Source organism: Tamandua tetradactyla, chromosome 24 (genome assembly GCF_023851605.1).
Source record: "Tamandua tetradactyla isolate mTamTet1 chromosome 24, mTamTet1.pri, whole genome shotgun sequence".
NCBI classification, from domain to species: Eukaryota; Metazoa; Chordata; class Mammalia; order Pilosa; family Myrmecophagidae; genus Tamandua; species Tamandua tetradactyla.
This window is the reverse complement of record NC_135350.1, coordinates 20,338,852-20,358,596: the sequence shown is the minus strand read 5'-3', so window position 1 is coordinate 20,358,596 and position 19,745 is coordinate 20,338,852. Positions and strand designations below refer to the sequence as shown.

At 35.8% G+C, this 19,745-nt stretch overlaps 1 protein-coding gene across 1 annotated transcript in view; it reads right to left on the bottom strand.

Moving 5' to 3' along the window:
- Positions 1–5,150: 5,150 nt before the first annotated feature.
- TACR3 (tachykinin receptor 3) overlaps positions 5,151–19,745 on the bottom strand; it is an 87,727-nt gene continuing 73,132 nt past the window's right edge. The window contains exons 4-5 of the mRNA XM_077143223.1: positions 7,054–7,250; positions 5,151–5,616 (exon numbers count right to left, since the gene is read on the bottom strand). Of these exons, the coding sequence (XP_076999338.1) occupies positions 5,304–5,616; positions 7,054–7,250 (510 nt within the window). The 3' untranslated portion in view covers positions 5,151–5,303. The remainder of the gene's footprint in view (positions 5,617–7,053; positions 7,251–19,745) is intronic.

Genomic DNA, 19,745 nt, shown 5'->3' with positions numbered 1-19,745 from the left:
CTAACAATTCAAGAACACAGCAGCAGAACTAGGCACCATCGCCTGGCCAAATTGACACCTGAACCTAACTATTGTATCAATGTATATGAATCCATAGAAATGAATGAGCGTGCATAGCATAGCAGGAGTGAGAAGGATAAAGAGAGCCAGATCAGGAAGGTCCTCCCAGGGCATTGTAAAGATTCTGGATTTTATTCCTAGTGAAATGGGTAGCTACAAGAAAGTTTTGATAAAGAAGTAACATCTTATGGTGCTATTTTACAATAATCACTTAGGTTGTTTTATTGAGGAAAGGTGGAGGCTGTTACGACAATCCACTCAGGAGATGATGATAGCTTGGACCAGGGTTGTAGCAGTTGACATAATACAAAGTGGTAGGACATTGGCTATACTTTGAAGAGCTTGAAGGATTTTCTTATTCTTTGGATGTTGTGGTGTGCTAGTTAAGCTGAACTGCTTCTTTCTCTCTTTCTGAAACCTCTATGATGAGTTGGGATAGGGCAAAGGAAACTTAATGTTTAACTGAGTGGAGAACAGAGATTTAATTGGAGCAGATGCCCTTGTGACTGTAGGAAATAGATAGAGTGGGTCATTGTTGCCACAGAACATGGAAGTGCCGCTGGACACTCTTTCCCTGAGGAAGGGGGAGGTGGAACTGAGAGAGCAGCCAATGAAGCTGTCATTGGAAACCCCTCAAAAGAAAATTTCCTGCTTTCCTCCTTCATCAATTATCCCCAAAGTTTAATATTCTCATTCTCTAGCTAAAATGGCTGCATTTAACTGCATCATTCCAAAGAAGAGAATTGGGTTTCACATGCCCCAAAGCTACTCCCTCCCCTGTTTGATCCCAATTTTAACTCTTCACCTGTATTGCTTTACACTAGTGAGGACCCTGGGTCAGATAGAAATTTCTCAGAACACTAATACACAATCCTTGGGATCTTCTGGTGACTCTGCATATTGCGTCCGGCTAAGTGATAATTTATGAGGCTACTGATGGCCCATCAAAGAAGGGATGAAGTCAGAATGATCCAGGCAAGAAAGGGTTTCCCCAATATTCTTCTCCTTGCTTGATTCTGCCCTATTCATGTATGAGCTTTTTAAATCCTCATGAAAGTTCTCTAAAGAAATTATTATTTTCTCTTTTTATTAATGAGTTAAGTGAATCTCAGGACGCTAGGTCACTTGCCAAAGTTCCCCCAGCAAACAGTTGGTGGAGACTGAATATAAACTCCCCTGTGCCGCAGCTCTATAATACTGTTACAGACTCAACTACATGTACTTTTGGCTCCACAGTCCAATTCACCTGTTCCTCCTCTTCATACAGAATATTTTTTCACACTTTGTTTCCATTGCTCCACATAAGGGATTTTTCTGAGTAAAGGTATCTTTACTACACATTTTTATGAGGACAAACAAAAAAAGAAAGCACAATGTAATTTTGAGGGAGGGTTGGGTAAGTGGGTAAAGTCAAGATAGGACTCTTGACACCATATTTTGCTAGCTATTAGGAACGTACTATGTTGTTTTCATTTTTAATATCATTTTATTGTTTTAAAAGAAATAAAAGAGAAATAAAATCTGTCTCATATAACCATTATGTGAAGGGTTCTAATTTATTAAACATTGATAATAATTAACACAACTTCAGAAGACTTCGACTAGCTATAGACTTTATAAACATTTCTTTTTTATATACATAATTTTTTCACCGAGAAATATTACATATTACAATACATATTACAATACAAAAAATATTACAATACATAGCAAATAATTTTGTACAGCACTTTTGGACTTCATTCTCTACTACTACTTAGCATTAGGGGCAATTATTACAATTTACAATTCTACATGGCCAGAGTTGTGCTTCTTTTCCTTATCTTTTGGCACCGTTATCAATTCCAAATGGGTATTACTATTAAAAGTGTGAGAAACTGTTGTCATTCTCCTGCCTTTGTATTTGATGGGATAATTTGCCATCTCCAAATAGAGATTTTCTGAGAAAATTTGGCACTAATAAAAATTGAATATTGCTTGAGCTGGCCAGTATTGATTTTTCATGTTTATTTTTTGTTTTAAGCATTTGATCCTAAGCTTCTCAGAATTCTGTGTGCTTTGTAAGGATGGAGGTCATTTGAAGTTGGTTGTATCTCTGTGTATAACAAACTGGCAAGGTCTTGAAAGAATAAGAATTGGTGTGCTGGGTCAAAAATGTCACCATCATGAAGTTAGGGGGCAGAATAATGCAGCAGCATTGTGAGCTCGTTAAAAAAATAAAAGATGTTAGATTATATTCTACAATAATTATGCTCTTTTATTTTTTCCCATGCAAGTAATTTCAAAATCACTTAGTACAGATTAAAATAATAATTAAAAGTACTGTTGCTTATCTTTCCTCTTAATGAAAATACTTAAAATAATGCAAGACTTTTTTTTCAGACTCTTGTAAATTAGTGTGGTTTTTTGGTGCTGATCTAAATTAAAAAAATACCTAGGACAGTTTAACCATTTGTTGAATTTTCAAAGCCAGTATTTTTCTGCAAATGATGAAAAACACTCACATGAACTTTAACATCAAAGAGAGTAGAATGCATTTTGGAGGCAAAATCTTCCAAGCTCTTGCAAATGTGAAAGCACTGGCATAGCTTTATTTAAAGTGACTCACACTGAAAGTGATTTCCTTGATGTTGTAATTCCTCATGTCAAAATTCAAAGGGCTAAAATCTCTCTTCATATTGTACTCTGATTTATTATTTAAAAAAATTTTAATGTAAAATATTTCTGCTTTATAAACTTTGGTTGAGGATCCATTAGTAATGAATGAATGATCTCAGTTGTTCCTAAAAGGTAGTAAAAGGATACTATCTAGAGCTCATGTATTTCCATCACCCTAGGAATGATGATGTTCTATAAGCAAAGTAACAACAAATGTATTTTAAAAAATAATAAAAATTAAAACCCAAGCTATTAAGGCAATAGCTTTCCTTAGAATTGTCTTAGCAATTCTGCTCCATTGCCCTAATATCTCTGAAAGGCAGGAGCAGTGTTTCTCAAGTGTATGTTGGTGGTGGCTAACTGCATTAAATTTGAGGGCCAAACTTCACATTCATGTTCTACAGCTGATTATTTTCCCATTTATCTAGAACATTAATTAATGTTAGTCCCATAATCATTTATAAATTTAAGAAGAAAATAATACCTGTTTTTAAATACTAGGTTTTTTCTTGACACTCTTACAATGTATGATAAACATTTACATTTTTTGGAATGAATATTTTAAAACACTGTTATATTAAAATGATGAGATATTAAATGATAGATTTATTTATCTAAAGCATGCACACAAACTTCATAGGCTTTATTGAGCTGTTGTGGCAACTTTGTAATGACTACCCACCATTTCAGCCTTCAATTTTGATTTAACTCTTTGAAGTTATTGCATTCATTAAAATAATTGCATTTTTCCATGCACATGTGTGTGTGTGTGTGTGTGTGTGTGTGTGTGTGTGTGTGTGTGTGTCTGTTTATGTTCTGGTGTAGTCAAAAGGAGAAAATCAGTTCATACAAATATAATGAGTTGTATAGGCTTTATCACTTTGTGACAGTTAAGTATTTCTAGTTTGGGTCAAAATAGAGAGGAGGATTAGGAAATTAAATGGTGTGGTAGTAATAGACTGCTATTTACTATTGAATAATTGCTTTTATATTGTTCTTCTAAAAACAGTTGGTTCTTTGATTGAAGGAGTCTTAACAATCAAGTGAAGTGTTAGAGATAATTATTTTAGGTAGATAGATCTGAAAATCTAACTGAATATTTTAAAAGAGATGTTTCTACATTTACACCCACAATCTCATAAGTGTTCTCTTTTCTTGAACAGAATAGACAGTAGCTCTAACTCAAGGAAATATGATTTATAAGCACTGAGGTCTGGATGATAAATCTTACACTTAAAAGTGTGCCCTGTTTTGTGATGGCTCTCAGAAATGTATTGGTATATTTTTTTCCTGTAGTAACCCAGTACTTCTTTAGGACTAATAGCTCATTTCTTTCTTGAGAAACTTATGATTATCTAAGAGGGTGAAAAAAAAAGCTGTTTCTGTTGTTTTATACTCTTTTGCCTGACATTAGTTCACATGTTTCCAAACTATTTAACCTTTTCTGACTGTTGACTCCTCTCTCTACATCTTGTCTGCTTTTTCTATACACATATCATCATTTTTCAACCCCATTTTCCTTTGTTGCATGTATAGTTTTTTTTAGAAAGGATTTGTATTCAGATATATTTGCTGGTAGTTCCCCCTAGTCCTATTTTTTCAACAGGAAAAGGGGGACACTATAAAGTTCATTGTATCTGAAATTATTTCCAGGGGAAAAACACATCTTCTATTGACACTAGTATATGCTCCTGTCTGCCTTTATTACCACGAGTACTATCTTTAGTTCTTGCCTAAAAACTGGCAGTCAAATTTAGAGATAAACGGGACACTTTTCTTCTTCATTAGAAGGCATTATTTTAGTGTTTTATGATCTACCAATTTAAATAAAAAATATATCTTTGAAAAAAAAGAAAGAAAAAGTAAGAGTTTTCTTTATCCTTTTAAGGTTCCAATTTCAACCATTTGTTAGCTTGCCATTTAAAAAAAGTAACGGTCAAAAAATAAATGATTTTTTCCTTTTGAAATCACTTTCTTTGAGAAAACAATTAAGAAAGTGATATGTACATTTGTCTAGTAGTTTGATCAGATTTCCGTTTTTAGTTAAATTACATGGAGGGAATCTTTGAAAGTTTTCCATTCTACAAAATGAATTTTTGTGAACAAAAATTTTCATATAATTTCTACATTTTGAGGTTAATTTTCCATCACTATTGTGGAAAAAGGAGTCATTTAACTTTTATTTTCAGTTTTAATTATAGGTTAATAAGTTATATTTATCATTTCTATTCAATTACAATGTTGTATTTTAAAGATTACTTAATTTTTTTGAAAAACTACATGCCATTTTAGTGACCCAAATATATGTTGCAATATTTAAATGAAGAAAACTGCACACTTTATAAGATATATCTTTCAATTGGTTACATATAGTTATTTAGAGTTTTCAGTGAATACATTTAAAGTTCATTTATTTTTTCAGTGGTGGAAAATATTTTAATAGTATCTTTTCACATTTTTATGTCACCTTTCTCAATTGAAGCATAGCTGCCCTTTTGTTTACAGAGAGTATGTAGAATATGGAACAGGACTGATGAATGGAGGATGGGAAGCCTCACTCTAAACCTCCGTCTCAGAAAATGGATTTAGGCATATTCATCCACAGAGGTACAGGGGGAACTTATGAAACTTGATGTGGTGGAGACAGATTTGGAATTCCTGCCTGAGCAGCCATTGATGCGTGGGTCTTTTGGCGTCGCTCTTTTCTTCCGACTCGATCTGGAGTTCTCCGCGTCCCTGGGATCCAACGCCACTGTCATGGACTCCATTCTGGTCACAGTGTACAGGCTGCTTTGCCGAGTCGGGTGGAACCGGGTGGTCTTGAGTTCCAGCTCATCGTAGCTAGAAACCTCAATAAATGGGCACCAGCGAAATGCTCTCTTGAAGCCGGCTCGGAATCTGAGAACAGGTGACACGAAAAGTCATCTTTTCAAGTGGAAATTTCTTTCAACTGTCATAGAAAAACCCACTGTAGTCAGTAATGCCCGCTCAGGTTTTAAATTTGATTTTCTAGTTAAACTCTTAGAATTTATGCTATTGTTGGTATGTTGGTTTGTCTTTTAAGTTCTTGTTTGAATTGAAACTTAATTTCCTGTCAATAGGAAATGACTCAACAAACAGTAAAGGTGCAGTATCAGGTAATAAATATGCCAAAATTACTGCACATTTCTGCAGTAATTTCATACATTTACATACGTATAAATGAATCTGGTTTACTGGGTAAGGTGCTTAAACATGACATTTCAAAACAGCTTCTTTCAGAAATAATTACATTATTAATCAGTCTTATTTAATGTTGGTATTAATTGCTAAACTGGATGGTTTATATATCATCATATGTAAAAGTACAAAATCCTTGGCTTTGTAAGCCATTTTAAATGAAGTTCATTAAAAGCAGATGTATTGCCAGTGGGGTGACTGGAATTGAGACATGGCTCATGCAATTAATGAAAAAAAGTGAAAGTTAAATATTTATTTAATAAATTGTAACATGGAGCAGTATACGACCAATGGAGAAGAGCACTTAGGACTCAGCTCATACAGTTTCTTACATGAAGTTAAGTTTCTGCTCCTGCACTAGACCACCTTAGTCTCATTAAGGTGATTACCAACCTTTTGAAGTTTAACCTTAACCCTTCATGTGCTGACCATACATACAGCCAAAGTGTATTTATCTAGAAACTATATTTTACCTTTCTCCTAGTTTAAAATTTGTCTTTCAATACAATGACTTTTGTTTTTTAACCTTTTAAAGCCAGGTTTCCCTTTACATCCCTGATTTCTTCATGACCCTTTCCCATGTAGGCTGTGCTCTCTCTTTCTTGCCTCACCTCACTGTGCAGAGAGGGGCTTCTTCTTACATCTTCTATTGTGAAACCTGTATAAAGTATCCTTTTACAGGATACCACTCACTGATGTCATAGTCTCTCTACCTGGTAGAAATTATCTATGCATTTGAAGTGCTTTTCTTTGTTCAAGGAAGTAAGCACACTTCCATCTCAGATCCTTTGATCCTGAGGCAATTTATGCTTTTTTGGTGGATGAAATTCTGAAGGGTTTGCCAGGAGAATTTGATTTATATAAAAATTTCCCTATTAAAATCTTTAAGAACATTTTTAGAGAATTCAATTATTTTTAAGATGGGATATTTCCTAAAGTAGCAAAGTTCTAAAAAAAAATAAATAAACAAATAAATAAAGACCCTGTGCAACTCTCCTTGAATTTTTAAATTTCCCCTTCCTTTTGTATTTTGAATGTACCCCTAAAATCTGGAACATTATATGCTTCCACTGAGAGCAGGGTGACAAGAAACTTGCATTTTGTAATTTTGTTTACCTCTTATTCAGACAACAGTAGATGATGGGGTTGTACATGGTTGAGCTCATTGCCAGCCAAAAGCTAGCCAGGTAGACCTGCTGGATGTATTTCCACCTATTTAATTGTTGATAGATTGCAGTGAGGATGAAATAAATATGATAGGGCAGCCAGCAGATGGCAAATGTCACCACAACAATAATCATCATTTTTACAACCTAGGAAGAAAGAAAGAGACATTTTTTGGCAAATTTAAAGGTCATTAAATTTAATAATTTCAATAACTTACTGCAAATCATATTTTTCTGCCAATGCAGTAAATATAGAGCATGCCTAAAGAAGAGTTGATATATTAAAACTTGGTGCGATGATTACAACAGTTGCCTACAATGAATTTCAAGAAAGCATGTATCTCTATTTCACCTCTATCTAACCCTGGTGACTTTGGGATGTTTCTGGGCCCCCCAAATTGGCTTTAAACATGCCTACCTTTTTTTTTTAACCTATTTAAAACTGGCTCTCCCAGTCATAAACACATATATTTTAGCTGGTCTGAAGAAAGTCAGTATTTACGAAAAACCCAAAGAGTCTAGGGAAGAGAGAAGCAGAAACTAGGATTTGGCCATTCTGTCCTGCAAACTGCAATAAGGGAATCATACCTAAGGAAACCCACTGTCGAATTAAAATGGAGGTATATTACTCTGTAAGGGCTGGGCTGGGCTGATTCCTTAGTATTTATTGTAGACTGAAGCCTATACAGATTTCTTTACTCTGACACCATGCTCACTAGGCAACTTTCTGAATGTTAATTTGGTTCTTACTGTAACCTAATAGTTGGGAAAGGTTTCCCTGAATAGTGATTATGTATATTCACTTAGTCTGGGAAATGTTATTATCTTTAAATTTATAAGTAGGTAATCATATTATACAACTGATTTATATATCAACTTTTATGAATTTGGCAAACATGGGTCATTTTTTCTGATTTTATATTTTTGGACAATAATATCCTGGGAAGCCCTAGCCGAAGCAGAATGCCAACTTTCTGTCTCCTCCAGTAGCCCTTACCCCCTACAGGGCAGGGAGAATGTCTTAATTATCTTGCTTTTCCCAGTACTTAGCAAATCCCTGATATACAGGTGGATAATGGTTTTAAAATGAATGAATGATAATTGACAAAGTACAGTTTGTAATGAGAGAGGTTGAATGAGAAGATATTTTGTGTGTTCATAAATGAAATGAAATTTGTTCAATTATCTTTGTAGAATGATAGGTTCAAACTTTCTGAACACAGAGCAGCTGGACTTTGTGTACAAGTGGGAATGAAAATAGTATTCTCTGATCACCTCATTTAATATTTGTCATTAATAATCTGAAATGTATTCAAACCTTTCTGGGAGTTTAGACCTAGTTAAAAGATTAAAATAATATATGTTGTACAAATAATTTTGAGCCTTACTTGCCATCAGAGTAAAATATAATTCAGAAAAAGTCCTGACATAAATAGTCTATGAGGAATCTTATAATTACAAAAACATGTTATTTATGTAGTGGAGTTGCCGTGACAGTAGTTGGGTATTCAGATGAAATTTGGCAAGGTTAAGAGTCATAAGAGATGTGATTCTAGAAATAGACAAAGCATGAAAAAATGATCAATATGGAAGGCAAAGCTTCCCCAAGGGCCTAATCACTGCAACATCCAGGTGACCAGTATTGAGCTGATGGAAAATTGAGCATCAGAGCTGAAAATGCAGGTCAATAGCTCACAGAATGTCGTCTTTGGCCACAATCTAAAATCTTTCTCAGTATTCCTCGAATTGTATTCATTTTCTAAAGAACTTCATTCAGATTTGGTCATGGGTTTTTCACATTTCTCAATCACATATTTGTGAAATAAAAATAACCATATTTAATGTAACTTATTCTTATGCAATATTTCACATACTCAATCACTTATTAACTGTCTTTCAGGATATGACCACTGTGATTTCATGAAACTGAGTTGAAGATTTTAAAACTCAGATTCCTAAGTCTTTTTTTTTAATTTTATACTTTTTTAAACTTTTTTTATTCTATAGTATAACATATATACAAAGCAAAGAAATAAAAAAGCAACAGTTTTCAAAGCATTCTTCAACAAGTAGTTACAGGACAAATCCCAGAGTTTTTCATGGACTGCCATATGATCCTCTCATATTTTTCCTCCTGGCTGCTCCAGAATACTGGAGGCTAGAAGGCTTAAATACTTTTTTATCATCACTATCAACTTTCCTTCCTTCTTTTTTGTGAAAAATAACATATATACAAAAAAGCTATAAATTTCAAAGCACAGCACCACAAATAGTTGTAGAACATATTTCAGACTTTGTCATGGTTTACAATTTCACAGTTTTAGGTTTTTGCTTTTAGCTGCCCTAAAATACTGGAGACTAAAAGAAATAGCAATGTAATGATTCAGCATTCATATTCATTTGTTAAGTCCTATCTTCTATGTATAGTTCCATTATCACTCTTGATCTTTCAGTAACTCTCTTTAGGGTTGTTTGGGCTATGGAAATTCTAAATTTTTTATATTGGAATGGTCTGTCACTAATATGGGGTGGGAAGATGGAACTATCTGATGTTCTGGAGAGGCTGGGCTAAGTTTCAGGACTCACCTGGACCAGAGACCCATCTGGAAGTTGTAGGTTTCTGGCAAGTTATTCTACTGCCTGGATCCCTTGTAGAATCTTATATATTGCCCTAGGTGTTCTTTAGGATTGGTTGGAATGGTCCTGGTTGGGGGTTGGCAGGTAATGATAGGTAGCAAGGTCTACCTGAAGCTTGTGTGAGAGCAACCTCCAGGGTAGCCTCTTGACTCTATTTGAACTCTCTGCCACTGATATTTTATTAATTACACTTCTTTTCCCCCTTTTAGTCAGGATGTAATTGTTGATCCCACAGTGCCAGGTCTGGATTCATCCCTGGGAGTCATCTCACCAGGGAGACATTTATCCCTGGGTGTCATGTTTCACACAGGGGGGAGGGCAATGATTTCACTTGCAGAGTTGGGCTTAGAGAGACTGAGGCCACATTTGAACAACAAAAGGGGTCTTCCAGAAGTAACTCTTAGGCATGTCTATAGGTAGTCTAAGCTTCTCTGCTACCTACATAAGCTTCACAAGAGTAAGCCTCATGATTGAGGGCATGGCCTATTGATTTGGGTGTCCCTAAAGTCTGACACAGTATCAGGGAATTCCTTGATGGTAAAGTTTAATAGTTCCATATTCTCCTAAGACTTATGTTTTCTGCTTTCAGTTAATTACATTTACTGAATGGGTATTGAGTCTAGAAAACAGTATTGGAGAAAATAATGAATAGAGAACCAATTTCTTATCCTGAAGAAATTTAAAATATGCTAAAAAAAATGAAAGTACAAAAATTGTATAAAAATGCACAGTAGTGCAGTGAATGTGAACAAATGCTGATAAAATTGAAAATAATAGTTTATTGTAAGCAATTACTCAATGAATGCCTGCTACATTGAGTATCAGGGGATATTAGACTGAATGAAATAGATTTTATTGACTGTTTCATTCTTGAACATCTGAACCTCACACTATTTCTTGAACACAGTTGGCAAGCCCTTTTCCTGGATACTTTACCATGGCCCTTCCATCTAGAAGACTTTCCCTCTGGTTTTTCCCTCTCTTAACTCTCTCATCTCCTTTAAGCCTTTGTACAAATGTCACCTTTTCTGTGAATCGTCTTCTGACCAACTTATTTGAAATTGCAAGCTGCCTTTTCAGCACTCCCCAAACCCCTTTGTTTTCTCTTTATTTTGTGTTTATTTGTTATGGCTATTTTTTACTTTGCGTCTCCTCATGCTGGAATGAGAAAGACCAAGAATTTTTGGCTTGTTTTGCTCTCTGATGTATTTTAGGTATCTGTATCGGTATTCACACATAATGGGTGCTCAAAATTACAAAAAATAAGTAAATATGAAAGTGAATACAAAAATAAATAAACTGAAAGACATATAGTTTGTTAAGAGATGCCCATGGTTTTACTAGTCATTAATTACTGGTATTGTTTGTTCTGCAAGTTTACAATGGGCATGTACACATAAAGAAAAGCCTGCCACTTACTATTCCTATTTTCAAGGCCAGAAGTAAAATAAAATAAAATCTGGTATAGAGCATGAGTACACAAACAAGCTAACCATGTTTATCTGGTGTGCATGAAAGCACTAAATTTCACTTGGAATAAATATTAAGGGCCAGAAAAATATCTATGGCAATGTGAATTGTAAAGCTGGCAATGTTATATATAGAATCAGAAAATTTAGATAAAATTTCAATGTTTTTGTACAGACTGGCCACATGAAATTGTTTTCCAACAATAGCTGGTGACCTACAAAGATTATTTGAGTATTTTTATGTGACTTCCAACTATTAACATGGAGGAAGTTTAGAAAAACATGGAAAAAATTAAAATTCATTTGGAGAATGGAACAGGCTTCAGATAAATCTAACTTGCATGTATAGGGTCTTTAGGACCTTGTTGCAAAGCATTTATAAACCTATTTGAAGATTTTTAGGAAATTGTTTCCTTTAAAGTGAAAAAATCTGCTCTAATGTATTTTATTTATTTCTATAAACTATGTTTTAACTGTCACCTTAATTCACAAAGCCTTGGAGAGTTACTTCAGGTATCAAACTCTCAGGACCCAGTCTGGGTATAACTGCATAAGTAAGCACTTGGGTGGAAGAAATGCCTTGCTTCATGGAGTGTGAAACTCATGGCATAGTAATCTTTCTCTTCATAAAATGCTAAAGAAAAGAGCAGGAAGAATCACAAACTTTGAGCAATGAGAGATGTGCAAATTCTGTGAATATTACACTATTTTGTCATGACTGAACAGTGGCAATAGCACAGACAGGCTATGAAAGCTAGGTGGGAAAAATAATCAGTTGCTAAACTTCCTGAAACTGCTGAGATAGAGATGGGATAGAGATGATTCAAGACTTTCAGCTTATCTTCAACTTTATTGTAGCTTAATATAGGGGTTGATTGTTATTGCTATTTCAAGAAGCTGAATGACATATCCTGCTTCGAAGCAATGAGGGTTATTTTCCATGGCAACACATACAGTTGTGGTGCCCCATTGTCCTTGCCATGGTACTAACTAGGAGAAGGAGAAAGAGGTGGGGACAAGTGATGTGGTTGTCTTTTGGTAGTTAAGGATCCACTTTAACCACATAGGCAGGATTGAATAGCATGTCACATTTTAGCAAGGATAAGCATTGGGCATCTTTATTTCATGGATCAAAAGGAAAAACAGTCTGATTTTTCTATCCTGTACAGGTTAGAATAGAATGTTTGCAGCTGTTCTTTTCTGTCATATTAAATTAATGTAGGATGGATACTTTTGAGATTTAGGTTATAAATGAAAAAAATCAATCTAGGAAATAAAATAATGCCAACCACAAAAACAAATCTGTGGGTCATTTTCATTAGGATAGGATATATTCTTTTTAAATGTCTGAGCTGTAAATGGTCAACTCTGTGTAACAGGAAATTCTTGTTTTGATTAGAAACTCCTCAGGATATATTTTTAGGACCATACTATTGGACATACCTTACTATGTCTCCTTTCAGTTCATGAACACTCATGCATCTATCAGCGCTATATATTCATATCCTTTGACTTACTGAATGGCTTGTATACTGTCTTGGAATTTCATACAACATTGCCAAGAAACTGACTAAGAAATTCTTCTTTTTAGTAAAATAAACGAGGCAGTGACCTTATGTCCATTGGTTTTACTGCTTTTATGATGTAAGAGCATCCACAATGATCTGGACATGTACAAAATTAAGTACTGAAAATGTACCTATGGCTGGAGTATGCCTTTGAAGGCTATGATATATGTTTAGAATCAGTGACCAGTGTAGATGCTTGATACAGCCACAGTACATGGACTCAGGAACTTGTAAAGAAGGGAGGGCTGGAGGCTTTTATTCTTAAACTTCCAAACCAGTTTCCATATCTTTGCTTCTTTTCCTCATAAACCTCAAAGGAATGTTGGTGGGAAGGAGACTAGCTGCAAGTGGGTATGTCCTCTTGCTTCCATGGATTCTTCCCCCATGTGAAAGAATGTCTTTGGAGCTAGATCAGAGTAGGAACATCTAGAGCACAGTATCCAGGATGCTGGTCCCTCTTTCCTGCATCATGGGTAGTTGGTGGTGGTTAAATCTACCAAATACTAAGATAAGGTCTTAAGAGAATGAGAGGAGGAAGGCATGTGGTCTAAGAAGTGTAAACTCCCAGATGAGTGGTCCTTTTGGAGTGACTCAGATCTTCTCAAATTGAGAAGGGACAAGTAAATTTGTGAATGGAATGGAATTTCTGGGTCATTTAAAACAGGCATCTTTGGAATCATACTGATGGAAGCCAGGTTGATTGGTGAGGCAAGTGTGGAATATAATAAGAACTTCATGCATACATCTTTTCCTGAAAATTACCTTTTATTCTCAATCTTTCTGCATCACTATCAGGATGGGCTCATGTCATAATTATATGACATGACCTCACCAACTTCTGTCCATGGTTGCTAAGACTAGAGGTGAATAACTGACCCAAGGTGAGCCAATCAGTTTTCACTTTGCTGGGAATTTGGGATATATAGACTTAGTCATTCAGCTGCAGTGGTATACTCTGAGAGATTATGTAAACATAAGCATAGAGGAGGCTACTTTGGTGGCTGTGATGATGTGGTAAATCTATGATGAAGTAGAGGGGGAAAGGTGGGCTTCAGGGGAAAAGAAAAAGAGTTGCAGAGATCACAAAGCCCCAGAGAGGGCAAGAAAGAGAATGTCACTGTAAGGCCTGGTTTGTGTTTTACAATTACATTTCATAAGATCCCCCTGTATTCTTACAATGCATCTTCTCATTATTTGAACTAACAGATCATGCTTCCATTTGTCAGTAAGGCAGAGAATAAATGGAATATATATATATGCTAGTCATAAAGTAAAAACATGAACAAGAGAGAAGGAATGGAAAGGCCACTTCATAAAATATTGTTCATGTTACTTCTAGAAGATAGTTTTGTCATCCTTAAATTAGTCACTCCTTGATGAAATTTGTTATGTTCCCATTCTGACCCCACCTGTGCTCTGACCAAAATCTTATCTTAACACAGATAAGCTTTATAGCTGCTCAGCAGGCTAATTGTTAAGCTACAGGTATGGCCAGGAATACTTGCCCCAGATTCTCACCACGAGAGTGATCATGTGTTAGCTCCAGGCATTTTCTGTCTGCTGAGCTTCCTGGCTTATCCCCAGCTCTGATCATCAAAGCCTCACCATCAGCCAGGAAAGCCAATAAGGCAGAGTGAAAAAGAGAGAGAGAGAGAGAGAGGACTTAAAGCCTTGCAGGATTCATGGAGTATGCTCTTTCTACCCTGCTCATACTTTAAGTGTGTTAACCTGCTCCATGTGGTTTATTTGGCTTCTTGCTACATATTTTTCATTGATTTAATAATCTGCATGAGTCAAGGATCTTAATTTGATCTGTGAGTCTTTATGTTCCATATTTTTTCCCCATAACTTCTCAGATAGCTTGTCTGGTAGGGTACTTGGAGGTTAGCTTTGCATCAAGGTTATTTCCCATGCTACTTCATTGCAGTCAATGATCCCTGCAGAAATGTACCACAGACTTAGTGAGCTCTCTAGATTTATCAGCAGAATTGAAATTACTTTAACATAAGGTAAGGCACTTTCCATAAGGTAGGGACAAAATACTGTGGGAGTTCAGGAAGGGGGGGGGGAATCTGCAAACATATTTGAGCTGGTGTTTAAAGAATGGATGGCATATCAACTGGTGAAGATGGACATTATTCTAAAGTGTCACCGTGATCTTTCACTCCAAGTGACTTTACTGAAATATTTTACGGAGGCTTAGGACACAACATTCCAAACCTTTCCTCCTTAAAATTGTTCTCAAATGGACCACCATATTTCTTTAAATAAAAGTATATAAGCCCACTTACTCCTAGCACACATTAGCAAATTACAATAATATTCTCAAGAGTAAGCTATGGAAAAAAAACTTTCCATTTAAAACATCAAAATTGCACATAAAACACAATGGAATATTATTCACCCCTAGGAAAAAATAAAGTTATAAGACATACTGCAACATGGGAAATTCTTATAAACATTAGCTGAGTGAAACAAACATGACAACATAAGGACAAAAATGGTATAACATCACTTGTAATTATGGGATGCCTAGAAACAACAAATTTGCATAGATAGAAAGCAGATTCGAGGCTACAGGTGGGGAGAATGAGAGGCAGGGGAAAGGGGAAGCGTTTGTGAGAAAAAAAAGATCAGTGGTTGCCACAAGTTGGAGGTGTTGCGGTGTAGAGAAGAGATAAATAGATGGAGCACAGGGCCTTTTTATGGCAGTGAAACTATTTCGTATGATACCATAATGGAGGATACATGACATTACATATTTATCAAAGCCCATGAAACTGTATACAAAAAGAATGAACCCTAATGTAAACTATGGATTTTAGTTATTACTGTTATATCACTATTGGTCCTTCATACCAAGAGTATCACACTAATAATGCAAGCTGTTAATGACAGGGAAATATGTCTAGGGGGCGGTATATGGGACCTCTCTGTATTGTTTGCGCAGTTTTTCTGTAAGCCTAAAAGTGTCCTAAAAATAAAGTCTATTCAAAACAAAACAAAAACACCAAAATGTTGACAAGGATTTGCTGCAGCGGAGGCGGCAGCATCACAAATCAAGGGAGGCTCTTTCTGTAACTCAGAATGGCCGGTGAGGGAGACGAGTTTGTGCAGTGCAGCTCTAAAGCCATAGGGGGCCCTACAAGCCACTCTCTCTACTCTGGCAGTCTGAGGCCACAGAAGTCCAATGTGTTTGAGGGATAGTAAATCATTTAGTCACCACAACAGCCCTAAATCCAAGAAGAGGAGGAAAAGAAAAGCATCAAAACTTAATGTACTGCCTCTTCACGGACTATTTATGTCTGGCTGCTGCTTCAGTTTCAACGCCTATGCTGGAGAATTTCAGTCTCAAGTGAAAAAATAAGAACTTAGTAATGCCATGGATAAGTGCTCAATGGCCCAGAAGATGAGTTGAATTATGCCAGGATTTTCGGAATTAGACGATCTTTTAGGCATATAGTGTTGTTGTCATCCAAGTAATTGGACACTGTCGCCAAATTCAACTAATAAGTGCACCCAATTAACAAATGCCTACACTGGTGCCTAGAATAAATGATGCTAAGATGAAAAAAAGAAAAACCCTATGTTTATCTGCATGCAAATATGGAAAATGTTTTTATACATGACAGCATTGTTACATGTGTTGAACAAGTTTTGTCGTGTTTGTACTCTGCTTCCTGCTATTTCTTTGGTCATGTCTTATTTTTAATGGAATTTTATTTTGTTGGAAATTTGGTCATTGTGAGGTTTCAGGACTGCAATGATCTGAAGCCAAAGAAAGGAATGCGGGAGAGAAGGAGAAGGAATAAAGACCAACATTTTTGAATCATAATCAGAGATAAAAACTTATAGAGGCTTAGGACACCTCTTTCTCTGAGATTTAAGGAAGCCAGAAAGGATGGGAAAATTAAAAAGAGTTTGAGAGCTGAGGATAATATAGAACATGGCTTCACTCCAGTAAATTAGGAGGCAAACTATTGTGCAAGATTCCAGTGAAAATGGAGATCTTTAGAATGGTTCTATTGCCTGCAGAATTCTTTCAGAAGCTGTGTAAGAGGTAGACCAGAAATGTATCCTGAATAATCTCATTTCCATCATTGAGCCTCTATTAGGTTAAATACGGTCCTCTTCACGAATACTGCTAATTCCCTCTCAGTAGAAGGAATGTCAAGGACTGGGAAAGCTTGCTTGCTGAGTGAAGTGATAGATTCTTCTTGGTTGTTAGAAGACTCAAAATTCAATTTAATCTGTCACTTGAACTTAGATTGAAGAGCAACCCCTTTGATTAAAGCAAAAAGCTTCTATGTTATCACGCTTTGTTATCACACCACTAAAAGAGCAGAGCTGGTGTGATTTGTTTATTTTAAGAAGACAAGATAGAAAGAGCTAAAAAAGAGCTTCTGCAGTTTACAAAAACAGAATTATTTACCAGTATTTCAGGTATTCAAATGAACGAGCCAAATTCCAACGAAGAATGCTTTTCTAAGAAACTCTCAGATATTTTGAATATTGGCTTAAAATTATTATTAAAATGAATAATTCTTATTAAGGTAAATTTATAACTTTCAGAACCTCTGTGACATGAGACATGGGGGCACCAAGCTTCTGAGGTTCTTATGTTAGAAAAGGAAAGAATGTCCAAATATGATTACAAAATATGGTCTCTTTTAAAAGTTTGTATCTGGTGAATTAATACAAAAATATAATAAAAGTGTGCTATTCACAGCATATGGATAAAATATATAAAAGTCCAAATTCCTAATTGCAGGAAGGTAGTCTGATAATGAGAATCACATTTGAAATGTTTTGATTCCTGTTTTGTGCTGTTACCCGTGGTGATGAGCTGAGTTGTTATGTTGTAGCTTGATAGCCCAGATTCCATTCCTGCCTCTGATTTTCAAGTTTCTGTCTCATAAACTCTAGAAGGTAAAGCAGTGTTTTCAAACTTTTCCTCCTGTGCTCTGCTTAAGTACTTCCTCATCTTATCTATCAAAATTCCTATTTCTTTATCTTTCCCTTAGTGACATTCCTGTGACAAATTTGTATTGTTATAGATTATGTACTAGAGGAGGCCATGCTCAGAGCTTTGGGGTGCTGTGCTCCCTGACTTATTTAGCATTCTGTAAATCCACCAAGTGTTCCGACACTCATTTGAAGAAAGGAATAATAGTGGCAACTGTAATGTCCTTTGAGGGGTGCAAATGCAGAGGGCCCCATGTAAGGACAAGCACTGATAGGTCAGTCAGTAGAGTTGTATCCACTTTAATTTAAGTAAAATGGGCTACACTTAGTGCTTTTGATATTGATTAAAATAAACTTTCCAAAACATTAGCATATTTAATTTTTGATTTTCATGACAAACCTTGACTAGAGATTTAAATTCTCCTTTTTATGGATGAGAGACATTAAACCAAGGAGATACAGTGATTTATCAAAATCTCAACGGTTGTTTCAGAACTAGAATTAATGGTTGTGGTGGTTTGAAGTTGTATGTACCCCCAGAAAAGCAAGTTCTTAAACCCAATCCTTTCCTGTGGGTGTGCACACATTATTTGCGGGTTATTTCAGTTAAGAAGGTATAGCCCACCTAAATCAGGATGAGTCCTAATCCTATTACTTGAGTACTTTATAAGCGGAGTGAAATTCAGACAGATAGAGAAAAAAGCCAGATGGAAAAAAACCAGAGGGAGAAGTTAGAAGCTGAAACCAGCCTCTCAGAAGAGACCGGAGAGGCTGGAAGAAGTCGCTCTGTGCTTTGCTAGGTGCAGAGGAGCCAATGATCTCTTGTCCCCAGAACCCCAGTCTTCTGGTGGAAAAAAGCACCCATGATGACAACTTGATTTGGGCTTTCTTTCATCTTCAAAACTGTAAGCTATTGAATTCCCATTGTTTAACCTGACCCATTTCATGGTATTTGCTTGAGCAGCCTAGGAAACTAGAACAGAGAGTCTCTTAATCTCTCCCTATCTAGGGCTCTTGTTATCTTCTCACTTTGCTTCTCAAGACCCATAGAAATAACCTTTGCTTCCTTCCTCATTTAGCACACTTGTGGGGTGCATAGGTGGAAAAGTAATCACAGAATCTTATTCTGCCAATGGACAAACCATTTGAGATGGGGTATTTTTCCTCAGGAAGACTAGGAAAAGAATGAGAAAAGACGTTGGGATGGTGGAGAGGGCATGGGAATTAGAGGTTAGAGACTGGTTAATCTGACTCTAATGAGAAGATGTACAGATTTCTCTAAACTAAAAAAATGTAAGGACTCAGTTACCTTAAACATTTTATGTGTCTGGAAGGCTCAACCTACTTTCATAATCTTCATTTATGTAGAGCAATTAAAGACAAAAGGATGAGAAGCATAAATCCTTAGCAATCTGCTATCTTCATTATACATCAAAGCCATATAGTAGGAATGCTGAAAGGACTATTTCAGTACCAAATAAATAATTATTGTTAGAATTTAAGATTGTTGACATTCATGGAGGGGGCCAGTTAGGGGGTTTTCTGTCTCAGTTTCTGGGGAAGAGGGTATAAAAGATCAAAAGCTGCAATCAATGGTCAGGCTGCAGACCTCATGACATATGGCTGTATCATCTCTTTCTGTACCAGGAGTTGCAAGGAGAGATCTGGTATCCTGAGACTGTGGCTAGCCAGGTGGGAAGTTCTAGGCTGACATGATCTGTCAGACCAACAGACTATATGTTTTTCGTAGGTTGACGTAACCTGTTGTTTTAAAAATACAAAGTTGTTAATAGTCTGTGGTCTGAGATTTTGAGTCAGCCTATGTCTTAAAATGCTTTTACTCTTAGCTTTTTCTCCTGAAGGTGGTCTCTGAAACAGCATAAATCTAGAATGCTTGAAATTATTCTTTCTGGATTGACTCTTATAGAATACAAGACCATTTGCTAAAAATTAATATATTTCCTTATGATATTTGACAAACTAAGAAAGCATAATGTATAAAT